The sequence below is a fragment of the Ascaphus truei genome, chromosome 3 (assembly GCF_040206685.1).
Source record: "Ascaphus truei isolate aAscTru1 chromosome 3, aAscTru1.hap1, whole genome shotgun sequence".
Classification (NCBI taxonomy): Eukaryota; Metazoa; Chordata; class Amphibia; order Anura; family Ascaphidae; genus Ascaphus; species Ascaphus truei.
In genome coordinates this window covers 299,470,515-299,484,262 of record NC_134485.1, presented here as the reverse complement: position 1 = coordinate 299,484,262, position 13,748 = coordinate 299,470,515, and the positions used below count along the sequence as shown (strand labels likewise).

Here is a 13,748-nt window from a genome sequence, read left to right as displayed (position 1 = left end):
ATTGGAATTCGGCACTCTAAGAGGTACAGTATATTCTGTAACGTGAGATTGCGGATTTGTGCAATCTGACCCTTTCTATGACAGATCGCAATGAATGGCAACCTTGCAGCTTTAAGAATCTACAGTAGGCCTGAGACTTTGGAATTCAAATAGACTAATTACGGTAAGTAACTGGTGTATAGAGGTGCTTTGCAGGTAATTCTGAGTCAGGTGTGGGATCGTAAAAAAGAGTTGCTGAAGCATCAGATTTGTCTAGATTCGCTGGTTTGGTTATGCCATGTCATTTTAACTCTGACTTTATGCTGGAGTTGTTATCTATATTTTTTTAATGCTTACATTTATTATTGAGGTCTCCAACAATTGTGGGGTGGGGGAGGGAGTACAGAAATTAAAGGGGGGAGGAATGGTGCAACATTCATGACGTGCACATATTACTTTAAGAGAATACACAATAAATGACCGGTGGCAAACGTAAGTGAATATATACATACTGTACATACACTTCAAATCAATTCATAACCCTCTGTACCTTTTACCCTTTTGTTTGGCTGTCTCCCTGGGTGAGCCGGGAAGCAGAGTGGGTCAATAATGGATGATATTGGACTGGCTTATGGGGGGGGGGGAATGCTTGCATGTTGAGACTCGCATAAATCAGACAAAGCTTCTATACTTTCTGGAATTTCGACCAAAAATCTATCAGAATTCAAGTGTCTTTACATTTTAAGAAAATACCAGATTCTTGTTTTCATCTGCTTGACTGGCAGGTTCGGGCTCATCCACGCAGCCGCTATGGTACATCGTGTTGCTGTCATTATATGGGTAATGAGTTTGTTTTGGTATCTGTCCATATTCTCCTGAGGTTTGTTTAGAAGGCATACCCATCGGGTCTAGAGGAAAGAGAAGGCCCAGAACTCTCTGTGCCAGTCTATGTATTTTTTTCTAGATCTCTGCCTTCCCGGGGCACAGCAACCACATATGAATAAATGGGCCATGTTGGCCACAGCCCTTAGGACACATAGGGGACATTCCCAGATACATCTTGATCAGACGCTGTAGGTTAAGTACCAGTTATATAATACTTTATATGCATTTTCTATGATCTGTGTACATATAGAGCTTGTGGCCGCCGCTTCAAATATTTCTTCCCAAATTTCTGGCTCCAGGATTTGGTGTAGGTCTCTTTCCCAATGTGCTGTAAAGCGGAATAATTTTTTAGAGAGGGAGAAAGACAGAGGAATAGATTGTCGAAGTTGACCCTCTTTAATTTGAATCCTTTCGGCACAGTGTCTCAAGAAAAATCAATTGTAGAGATAGGCCTCTACCTTGAACAAAACCCTGTATCTGAAGGTACCTAAAAATGTTGCCACTTGAGAGTTCATACAGGTCCCCGAGAGTGGTGAAAGAAAGGACCTTGGATGCCATAACATCCATTATGCTATGGATTCCCCTCGATCTCCACGCTTCTAAAGTTGACCCAACAATACCGGGGGTTAAAAAAATAGCAGTGTCATCCCTGATCTATCAAGAGTGAGCTTAGATTTTTTTCTTGTCACACAAGCTCAAATTGTGAGATATCGTTGGTAAACAGCTGCTTGCTTTTTTTGAGAAATCTTAGGGTACCACAAGATTGATCTTAATTCCAGGGGAGTCAGCAAGTCTGCCTCCAATTACACCCATCTCTTACCTCCTATATCTGAGTGCCAGGCTAATAACTGGCTAAATTGAGCTTTCTTGTAATAAGAGCGTAAACAGGTAGGACTCAGTCCCCTGAGTGGGTAACAAAGTTTGCACAAATATAAATGTAGTTCGGCAGTTAATTCATTATACACTGGCGACACACTTTATTCGAGCACGGCTAGTCCCGCGAATTCGGGTATACTCGGGTGTATTCAGGTTTCTGATATTTTTCAGCCAGAGTGCATTGCGTTATTTTCCGGCAGGAATTTAAGCTTTTTATTCCGGCTGGTTACAATACTGCAATGCCGTCAAAATACACATGGTGGCGCTTGCGAGCTATTCTCTGTGAAGCCGTCCCCTATAATGAATTGTAATGCAGTATACAGTATATATATATATACAGTACTGTATAACAACAACCCCTGTAAGCCCTAACATACAGTACTGTACAGTACTGTACTGTATATGCACATACATAAATGATACTACTGTATGGGCGGCGGGGGCGAGATGTGTTTGCAGCAGAGAGAGATCCGCTGCTCTCTCTCTGCGCAAACATCCACACATTAAAAATTATTTGAAATACATTTTTATTGATAGTGTAGATGTGCAGGGGGTCTCCGGAGCTGAACCGCGTTGGTTTTAGGTCTGGGGACCCCGTGCCCCCCGAGATACAGGCCCCTTTAGGGGGTGCCGGTATCCAGCTCTGCGTTAAAAGCCCCGATCACGTGACCGCGGCCTGTAAACCAAGCAGAGCAGAGGGATACCGGCACCCCCTAAAGGGGCCTGTATCTCGGGGGGCACGGGGTCCCCAGACCTGAAACCTGTGCGCTTCTGCTCTGGAGACCCTCTGCACATGTACAGTATCAATAAAACACATACAATATACAGTATAAATAAACACTCGTTCTTTACCTTAGCGTCTATGCGCTATGGTAAAGAAGCATTATTTTAATAATATTGTAAAGTGAGCAGGGGGTTCCCTGAGCCAGAAATTAATGATTAATGCTCAGGGAACCCCCCCCCCCCCCCCCTGCTCCTGATCAATATTATTAAAAATACGGAAAATGCTGCGTCATTACCATAGCGGATAGCCGCTAAGGCAATGAAGGGGTTAACCCACCGTGCCCGCTTTATTGTGTGTAGTGGGGATGGGTGAGGGGGGTATTTGGCCCTTGGTGTGAGTTTACGACTTGCGGGAGGGGGGGGGGGGGTTGCGGGTGCACTTAACCCCTTCACGATCGTAGCAGTTAATACCGCTACGGTCATGAAGGGGTTAAGCCCTCCCGCTACCCCAACCCCCCCCCCCCCCCGCAAGCCCTCCCCAACCATCGTTGGGGCGAATACCCCATTCACCCACCCTCCCGCTACCCACAATAAAAAAATACACACACAGCAGCCGCCAAAAAATAAATAAATAAATGACAATAAATACATTTGAAATACATTTTTATTGATAGTGTAGATGTGCAGGGGGTCTCCGGAGCTGAACCGCGTTGGTTTTAGGTCTGGGGACCCCGTGCCCCCCGAGATACAGGCCCCTTTAGGGGGTGCCGGTAGCCCTCTGCTTGGTTTAAAGGTCCGATCACGTGATCGCGGCCTGTAAACCAAGCAGAGCAGAGGGATACCGGCACCCCCTAAAGGGGCCTGTATCTCGGGGGGCACGGGGTCCCCAGACCTGAAACCTGTGCGCTTCTGCTCCGGAGACCCCCTGCACATGTACACTATCAATAAAAATGTATTTCAAATGTATTTATTGTCATTTATTTATTATTTATTTATTTATATTTATTCATTGTGCTGCTGCTGCAAGTCATAAACTCACACCAAGGGCCAAACACCCCCCTCACCCCCAATAAAAAAAATTCACGCACAGCAGCCCCACAATTAATAAATAAATCTAAATAAATAAATAAAATCTATGTAAAACCCCCTCCCCTATTCTCGCTTTTAAAACGCCCTGCCTTCTCTCTAATCTATGTAAAAAACCCTCCCCCTATCCCCCTATTGTGTGTGCGTTAAACTTCCCTGCAAGCTATGTAAAAAAACCTCCCCCTATTGTGTGTGTGTTTAAATCTGTCTGGCCTGTGTTTCTGAGTGCTGAGTGCTCTGCGTTTAAAGGTCCCGATCACGTGATCGCGGCCTGTAAACCAAGCAGAGCAGAGGGATACCGGCACCCCCTAAAGGGGCCTGTATCTCGGGGGGCACGGGGTCCCCAGACCTGAAACCTGTGCGCTTCAGCTCCGGAGACCCCCTGCACATGTACACTATCAATAAAAATGTATTTCAAATGTATTTATTGTCATTTATTTATTTATTTATTTATATTTATTCATTGTGCTGCTGCTGCTGCAAGTCGTAAACTCACACCAAGGGCCAAACACCCCCCTCACCCCCAATAAAAAAAATTCACGCACAGCAGCCCCACAATTAATAAATAAATCTAAATAAATAAATAAAATCTATGTAAAACCCCCTCCCCTATTCTCTCTTTTAAAACGCCCTGCCTTCTCTCTAATCTATGTAAAAAACCCTCCCCCTATCCCCCTATTGTGTGTGCGTTAAACTTCCCTGCAAGCTATGTAAAAAAACCTCCCCCTATTGTGTGTGTGTTTAAATCTGTCTGGCCTGTGTTTCTGAGTGCTGAGGGCCAAACACCCCCCTCACCCCCAATAAAAAAAATTCACGCACAGCAGCCCCACAATTAATAAATAAATCTAAATAAATAAATAAATAAAGACATGAAGAGAAATAAATATATACTGTACAGTATATACTTTGTATATATATATACACTGTATATATATATATATATATATATATATATATATATATATATATACATACAGTATACATATATACACTGTGTATATATATATATATATATATATATATATATATATATATATATCATACAGCTATATTTATATATATATATATATATATACTGTATATATATATATATATATATATATATATATATATATATACATACTGTATGTGAGTGAAAAGAGAAAAAAGTAACCCGTATGGGAGCACTCAGGTATGCAATTGATATATTTGTTTATTTATTTGACACAGTGCAAAAAGGGATGAATAAACAGTACATGATTTAAAAACACTTAAAAAAGAGGCATGGACCCTTAAACACTAATGAACAGCACTAGGGAACGACACACACTGTCAACCCTAAACATGAAAAGGATAGTGACTCAAAAAACACTAGGGAGAATCAAAGTGAATCACAATACAGTAGGTTACTGGGTTTAAAGGCACCTACAGTACTGTATACAACGCTAAGGATAATGCACACTACACACCAAAAGGTAGACTTGTCAAAGTATAAATGACAGTCTCAAAGCATCACACATCTGCATTAGCATACAGTAATATACAGTAACCAATGCCTACAGCACAAATCATGTGTAGGAAAGGTGGTAAGGTGGAATGAAATCCCTAGATGTGTAGAGCAATGAAGTTAATGAATAGCATACTGTACAGTATAAAACATAACATTACAATCCACACAGTACATTGCATTTACAGTACATTGTATACTGTAAATGATGCATAGCATTAAATCTATGCACCATATACAGTACTGTACATTCTGCAAATGAATGTTAACAATATAATTGCAAGCTACTCTACCAGTAAATACTGTACAAACACTTCCAAACAAGTCAACTTAACTACAGTATTTTAACCAAGCAAGTAAACCAAAATCAATATATACTGTAAGTAACAACCAGAAAAGACAATTTAAAAACAAACTAACCCTTACAATACCAAGGATTACATCTATCTAATTGTAAAAAACCTTATACATTATACACAGCATTGTTTAAAAACCCCTTCCCCCCTAATGTTTGTGTTAAGCAGATTACACTGAAGGGAGAGAGATATAAAGGCCTAAAGCCCCTTCCCCCCCTAATGTTTCTGTTAAGCAGATTACACTGAAGGGAGAGAGATATAAAGGCCTAAAGCCTTACCTGCATTGGTAAACCCTCCCTGCATTGGTAAACCCTCCCTGCATTGATGTCGTGTAGTGTACAGTATGTAAATGTGGGGAGGAGGGGGGCCCAATGTGCATAATGTACTGTGAGGTCTAACCACCCTCACCCCCTACCCACATACTGTACCGTTACCCCCCCCCCCCCCATCCTGGCCATGGCCCCTCACGCACAGCAGCTCCACAATTAATAAATAAATATAAATAAATACATGAAGAGAAATAAATATATACTTTATATATAAATGTGAGTTTATAAATAAAATAAAGAATATTATTTCTAGGGGCCCTAGAACAGAAGTTCCCACGCCAATTTCGCGCTCATTGCTCTTTTTTTGCTCTTTTTTTACAATGTTGCTGGTCTTGCGGCTTTGCAGTATGCAAGCAAAAAGCGCAGTGTATGAAGTCTGGGTGAGCGCTTTCCACATTTGATGCCTACGGCACCTTCCCATTTCTACACACTTCAATACCTGCACAGTTGGTAGCGCTTTCCATCCCAGCTACCATTCTGGATATTCACCTCTCACAGGCCATTCTTGCCCGAGTCTGTCCTATCAGACAGGGGCATTAACCTGTATCCACACCACCTGGACAATTTCTCTCTGTCAGAGACTTGTGCTATTTATTTTATATATTTTTGTGTAATTATTCATGCAAATTTATGCTCATTTCATATGTGGTTTTCAACATAAAGTGGCTGCTGGGCCTGATCCTAACTCATACAGTATACAGTAGCGCTTCCCTGTTTGTTTGTTTATTGCAAGCAAAAAGCAGTTTGTAGTACTGAGTGTGAGATAAATTACTGTATTTATCAGTGTTGATCAAAGAGAGTTGATCAGAAGGATTCCCCTTATATACAGTACGTAGAATTAATAAAATTGTATTATTTTCCGATATCCGCAGTGATTCTGGTCAACCTGACAGATTTTTAGTAATACAGTATACTGTACTGCAAGACCATGTGTTGTCTACCTTTTACTACAGTATACTGTACTGTATGAATGACAATAGAGTGCTGTATACTTTATAAGGGGAATCCTTCTGATCAATTCTCTTTGATCAATACTGATAAATACAGTATCATATTTATACCCCTTTAGCACCTGTCGTTCCATCCTATGCACCCATTTACTGTACAATGGTGATTGCGGTCGTATTCACGTACTTTATGTGAGATAAATTAACCAGTTCTTTTATTGCTGAAGTCGCCACAAAATACTTTTATTTACAAATACAGTACAATACAATGGTGAAACTTTTCAAGTTAACAGCAATTCAAAACATCAACACACAATAATACATACTTTACAGTACTGTACAGTATACTGTACTAGTATATTTGGGCCTTGTCTTTGGGGGTTTATTCATGCAATTATTAGGGTGACCTGGCGTTGGAAATACTGACACAGTACAATCCTACAGCTACACCACCCACCCCCTCCCTTAGAGTTTTTAATCCCTCCCTGGCCAAGCATCAATCGTCTGGCTAATCCAATCCAAGCCATTGTTTTGTTAATCTGGCCCTGGGCTGTTCAGAACAGCCACTGCTTCTAAATTACTGAAAATATACAGGATAAATATACAGTGATGTGAAATAATCCTTTCTGTGTGTCTGAGAGTGGTGAAAGTCACCAGGTCCTCATCTAGTAGAGTACATTCTCGAATACCTTTAGAATAAAAATACAGTACAGTATATATAAATATACAGTATAAATATTGCACAGTATACTGTAATGTTAAATAACCCATCCTGTTCTTTTTCCCTTCATACTGTAACAGTATCCTCATTGTGTCTGCGGTACAGTAGTTCATTGAGAGAGGAGAGGTTTTGTGTACATCATTACTGCTGTTTATATACTGTACATTTGACTGCACAAGCAGATTTGACGAACACAAGGCCCCCCCTCCCCTCTGGTGCACCCTTTTTCCTGGAACGACAAGAAAACAAAAACTTTGTTCAGTTACTGTACTGTACTGTATGTGCGTACTGTATTATGGTAGACCTACTGTACAGTAGGTGGCTGGTGCAGCTTTCTCTGGAAAGAAAAAATGGAGCAGTTAGTAGGCAGTTACTGTAGTATGTCAAACTAGTCTACTGTACTGTATACTGGAACTACTGTAAACTCTGACTATTGGGAAAGCTAAAATCTGTGCCATACTTACCTGTATCATAGTGTACCTACTGTACAATACTACAGCACTGTACTACTTTCCTGATGCTTGTCCATTGCGCGCGATGACAATGGGCAACACAGTGGCAATATGGTCTATATATTTATTGCATCGTTCCTCGGTGAGTACATCGTTCCAAAAACTCATTATGGCTGTATACAACTCGTCCTTCTTGGAGGGTTTCGCCACTTTACGGATGTGGTCCTTCAGCTGATGCCAGACCATTTCGATCGGATTGAAGTCTGGTGATCTGTGATTGGAAAGAAAGGACAATTAGTTTAAGAGATAGAGTACACAGTAAAAACAGTGGGGAACATATAAATGGGACACGGTCTACTACACTTACTCCGCTGGCGTCTTCACCCAGTTGATGCCGCGCTCAAGGATATGCGCCGTCGACGCGGTGTGCTTGGGATCATTGTCCTGGTAAAAGCGATGACCATTGGGAAAGTCTTGTGTGATGTATCGCACTATCACGGGCACAATGTTGTCTTGGAAGAAATCTTTATTCATGATTCCTATAGCAAGAAAAGAAAAGTGCTCAATAGTACAGTACAGTGCATACGGTAAGGCAACACTAGTCAAGTACAGTGCATTAGGCGGCATTATATTTGAGAAATTGTACCTTCAAAGACGACAATGCATCCCGGTCCACGCCTAGAGATGGCACCCCACACATGCAGCTTCACAGGGTGTTTTGGCCGTGGCTTCAAAGTTATGCGGCCTTTTTTGTGGAACGCAAATCTTGCAAATCTCTCCAGCGACACAGTAGACTCATCAGTGAAGATGCAATCCTGGAAAGTCTCACCGCTGTCGATCCATGCCTGGGCCTGGAGCACTCTTTTGATTTTGTTTGCGTCCCGTATCATGGGGTACGCTCTGTAATGACAATGAATAAAAAATGTTAGCGTCACAGCGCAGTACAGTTTGCAAAACAACATTTTTACTTTACAGTACAGTACCTCCTGTACTGTCCACTACTAACCTCACACGTCCATATTTCCATCCAATTCTGCGTCTCATCTTCTTTATGCTGCTCTCGGATACAGTCAGATTGTGGTTTTCCTGAAGAGTGTTTTTAACCCTTAATGCGCTCCTCTCATCATTCTCCTCACTTATTCTGTCCACCAGAAGAGTAGTCTCCCTACAATGCAAAGAAATTATATTGTGTTATTAATATGCAGCAATATAAAATGTATATTGTATACTGTACATGTAATGTTGTAATATACAGTAAATATAAATATACAAAAAATGTATACTGCTGTACTATAAATATAAATAGACAAAATATACAGTATACAGTACTGTTGTAATATAATAAATATACTATATAAATACGGTATACTGTTGTTATATCATAATAAATACACATCATATACTGTATATTTCGTTGTAAGATGAATTGCAATATACCAAAAGTGTATACTGCTGCACAAAAAATATAAATTGACCACACATACAGTACACTACAGTATATACTGTTGTACTATATAAATACGGTATACTGTTGTTATATCATAATAAATACACATCATATACTGTATATTCCGTTGTAAGATGAATTGCAATATACCAAAAGTGTATACTGCTGCACAAAAAATATAAATTGACCACACATACAGTACACTACAGTATATACTGTTGTAATATAATAAATATACTATATAAATACGGTATACTGTTGTTATATCATAATAAATACACATCATATACTGTATATTCCGTTGTAAGATGAATTGCAATATACCAAAAGTGTATACTGCTGCACAAAAAATATAAATTGACCACACATACAGTACACTACAGTATATACTGTTGTAATATAATAAATATACTATATAAATACGGTATACTGTAGATGTACACTACAGTTTTCTATATTTTTTTTGGTTAAGTTTTATAAATACAGTATACAGTACTTACGCATTTGTTACCCTTGGTGCCTTTTTGCGGTCTCTGTTTTTTCCTTGTGCATGATAGCACACAGTGCTTGATGGCACAACGAGGCCAGAAGCAGTTAACCAGCGCTGGATATCTGCAATTCGTTGTCCGCTCGTGTACATCTCCTTCATTCTCATGCTGAGATCCTTTGAAATCTTCTTAACAGGCATTGCTGCGAGTACTGTAGAAAGAAATACAAACACAAGAATGTGTATTCGATGTTTAGTCGATGTGTATTCAATGTGCAGTGAATCCACAAAATGGATGGTGTATTTATATGTTAATGACTCACATAACAGACCACCCACTTTCAACACCTGTACCTGGCCACCATGCATAAAAGGTTGTACACGTTGCATAGCCCACCACTTGCTGATCTTTATCTGAGGCATTGTCCAGATACTGCATTGTGCCTCCCGCTTACATGGAGCATCCCCGGTTCTATGGACGAAAGAATCATCTCACCTCTGCTGTGCCTGCCACACTGAAAAAGAGAAAGGCAGTTACCGTTCCCAAGCCAAAGGCAAAGCGACAGGCTAAGGCCAACAAAGAAAACCTTCTGCTGACCCCAAAGGCTAAGGCTTTTAAAACACGTCAGCCTTATTATGTGAAGAAGAAATACGGTACTGTGCTCGGTTCGCAAGACGCATGGCAGCCAACTCACCGAATCCGCAGACCACTTGCTCCCATATGCTTCGACGACTCTGCTGTAGCTGTCCCGGAAATCTTCAGCCCGGCTTCTCCACCCCCATCTTCTCCGGTTCCATCTGAAGATGCTACTGCCTCTGAAATCAACGGGTCACTGTCTCCTTTGCTCTTGGACGACTCTGCTTCTCTCCCGGAAATCCAGCGGTCACCTTCTCCATCCCTCTTCCACCACGCTGCAGCTTCTCCTGTACCGGGCATCCCCAGGTCACCTCTTCCACTCTCCATCGATGCCGCTTCTCTCCAGGGAACCCCCATCTCATCCTCCGTTGCACCCATCCCCCCAGATCTCCAGATGCCATGCACAAGCAGCTCGTTGGACCGGATCCTGAATGGGCTAAGTGTGGATCTCCCCGGGAATTCTAGTGTGCTGGCAAAGCTAGATCTGCTTCTGGAGTCGGTGCTACATATGGAGCAACGGCTGGATCAACGGATGCTACATATGGAGCAACGGATGGATCAACGGATGGACAAGATAGAGGCAGACATAGCGGGCATACATTATTTGCTCGGTGTTAATGCCCCTGTTTCCCCGACGCTGGAGCAGGGGGGTGACATGGATGTGATGCATGGTACCTTCGACCCCCTTCCATCACCAAGCACACCCCCTCCACCAGAAGATACAGTGTACTATGCTATTGAGGAGGACATGACAACCCCATCTAGACCACGCCAGGAGACAACCCGGCGACCACTACCGGAGGAAAGCTTCCTCCCAGACACCCTACCATTGCCCATCGCCTCAAGTACACCCGCTCCCAAAAGACTTCCTACACCCGCTCGCATACAAACAGTGCCCGACATCTCCCTGTGCGATCTGACACCGGCGCTGAGGGAGAAGTATAGGGTGAGGAGTGCTGGTATACCACACAAGTATGCCTTGATCATATTTAAACACCATGTTCCCTACACATTGTACTGCGAGTGGGTGTTCAAAGTGAACTATGATGGGAATCGCCAAAAAAATGCCCTTCCTGCCAATTTAAGGAAAAAGATTGTGGAAGAAATGCAGCGCTATTACCCTGTTACAGATCCTGTAATGAGAGGCGTTAGAGACTGCATTAATGGCGTTTTGCGCCATGCAAGGCATCGGCCATGGCTGGAAAATGGGGAGGACTTTCAGTGAGACCATACTGTAATGTTGTGCTGTACTGTACAGTACATGTTTTACCCTATAGTACCTGCTGTACTTAAACAAAGGATACTGAATGTTGTTGTGTGTTGCACGGTTTTTGTACTGTATTTGTAAATAAAAGTTTTTAGTGGCGACTTCAGCAATAAAAGAACTGGTTACTTTATCTCACACACAGTACTACAAACTGCTTTTTGCTGCCAGACTGCAAACCCGCAAGACCAGCAACATTGTAACAAAAGAGCAATGAGCGCGCAATTGGCGTGGGAACTTCTGTTCTAAGGCCCCTATAAATAATATTCTTTATTTTATTTATAAACTCACATTTATAAACCCCGTCACCCACCCCCGCTAAACACAATAAAAAATAATCACACACAGCATCCCCGCAATAAATAAATAAATAAATACAAATAAATACATTTGAAATACATTTTTATTGATAGTGTAGATGTGCAGGGGGTCTCTGGAGCTGAACCGCACAGGTTTTAGGTCTGGGGACCCCGTGCCGCCCGAGATACAGGCCCCTTTAGGGGGTGCCGGTAGCCCTCTGCTTGGTTTAAAGGTCCGATCACGTGATCGCGGCCTGTAAACCAAGCAGAGCAGAGGGATACCGGCACCCCCTAAAGGGGCCTGTATCTCGGGGGGCACGGGGTCCCCAGACCTGAAACCTGTGCGCTTCAGCTCCGGAGAACATCTACACTGTGAATAAAACACACACATCATTAAAGAATCATTCTTTAGCTTAGCGGCTATGCGCTATGGTAAAGAAGCAGCATTTCTGTCTTTTTAATAATATTGTAGAGTGAGCAGGGGGTTCCCTGAGACAGAAATCTAATCTCAGGGGACCCCCTGCTCCTGCACAATATTATTAAAAGTTCAGAAACGAGGCTTCATTAGCATAGCGTATAGCCGCTAAGGTAATGAAGGGGTTAACGCATAATAACCAATAAATACATTCAATACACTACCCACTACCCATGGCAACCTCCGCTGCTGTACAGTAAAACAGAGAAAAAAAATAACACTTTCAAAGTAATGTCCCCTAACCCCTTAATCACCATAGCGGTTATTAACCGCTACAGTCATGAAGGGGTTAACCCACCCTCACCCACCACTTGGGACGCCTACTGTACATACCCTCCCACTCTAACCCCCCACCCCGTGAGGCCTAACCACCCTCAACCCTCACCCACTAACTACCCACAAGGGAGGCCTACCCACATACCGTTGGGGAAACACCCCACCCCCACCCCAGTACCCACAATAAAAACAGTACAATCACCCACAATAAACAGCATTCTATTTATTAAATACATTACCCACCCCCTGTGCCCCCCCCCCCCATAAATACAAGATTTATTCTTTTACATTCAGGGTCCATAACGTAGCCCCACGCTAGTCCCCGGTGGGCTGGCAGGGCACCTGGACAGACCTACAGTTTACCAGCAGCATTCCACAGGTTCTGGAGGCCTGCTGGTGGATCCTGCCAGCACCATGGCGCTCAGGTGGTCTCCTTGGGTCACCGTGAGCCACAATTGGGTCCACACGGTAGGCCCAAGGATGTCTGGGAGCCCCGGGTCAAACCCACAGGTGTCTGCGGGGCCTCGGGTGGTTCCCATGGGGGTCTGGGGAACTCACGGGTGCTCACTACGGGTCCGCGGTGCCCCCACAGAAGTGGGACCACACATCATCATCCCCGCACCTACGGCTCGGAGGTGCCCCCACAGAAGTGGGACCACACATCGTCATGCCCGCAGACTACGGGTCCGCGGTGCCCCCACAGAAGTGGGACCACACATCATCATCCCCGCATGTGTCACCCGTGGAACCACCAGCCTGCTACCCTTTAGGATACCCGAGGATTCCCCGCGGGTGGTCTCCAGAGGTCCCACGCAAAACCACGGAAGTAACCCTGAATGTAAAAAAAATAAACCTGGCCTATACATTCAATACATACACCCTCCCCCCCAACACCTACAGTACAATAATGTGCAAAATAACTATTATCCAGATATGGATAATAGATTAATTGCCCATTATTAAAAACATTAACTAGCATATACAAATAAATAAAGTACTACTGACCTCATCAATACGAAGTGT

At 42.8% G+C, this 13,748-nt stretch overlaps 1 protein-coding gene across 1 annotated transcript; it reads right to left on the bottom strand.

Annotated features, from left to right (window-relative positions):
* Positions 1 to 720: 720 nt before the first annotated feature.
* Positions 721 to 10,040, bottom strand: LOC142490728 (uncharacterized). The gene is made up of 4 exons (XM_075593145.1): positions 9,788 to 10,040; positions 8,847 to 9,005; positions 8,487 to 8,740; positions 721 to 887 (listed from the first exon to the last, which is right to left on the bottom strand). Exons 1-4 carry the CDS (start codon positions 9,973 to 9,975, stop codon positions 721 to 723), a joined length of 768 nt encoding a protein of 255 aa, XP_075449260.1. The 5' UTR covers positions 9,976 to 10,040.
* Positions 10,041 to 13,748: the final 3,708 nt, after the last annotated feature.

What these genes read in the sequence shown, in the direction of transcription:
- LOC142490728 (XM_075593145.1), bottom strand. Translation starts at nt 9,975, where the DNA reads ATGCCTGTTAAGAAGATTTCAAAGGATCTCAGCATGAGAATGAAGGAG. An exon ending in GCACCAAGGGTAACAAATGC is followed by an intron (nt 9,006 to 9,787) that starts GTAAGTACTGTA and finishes TTTGCATTGTAG; the next exon opens with GGAGACTACTCTTCTGGTGG. An exon ending in TGGAAATATGGACGTGTGAG is followed by an intron (nt 8,741 to 8,846) that starts GTTAGTAGTGGA and finishes TTGTCATTACAG; the next exon opens with AGCGTACCCCATGATACGGG.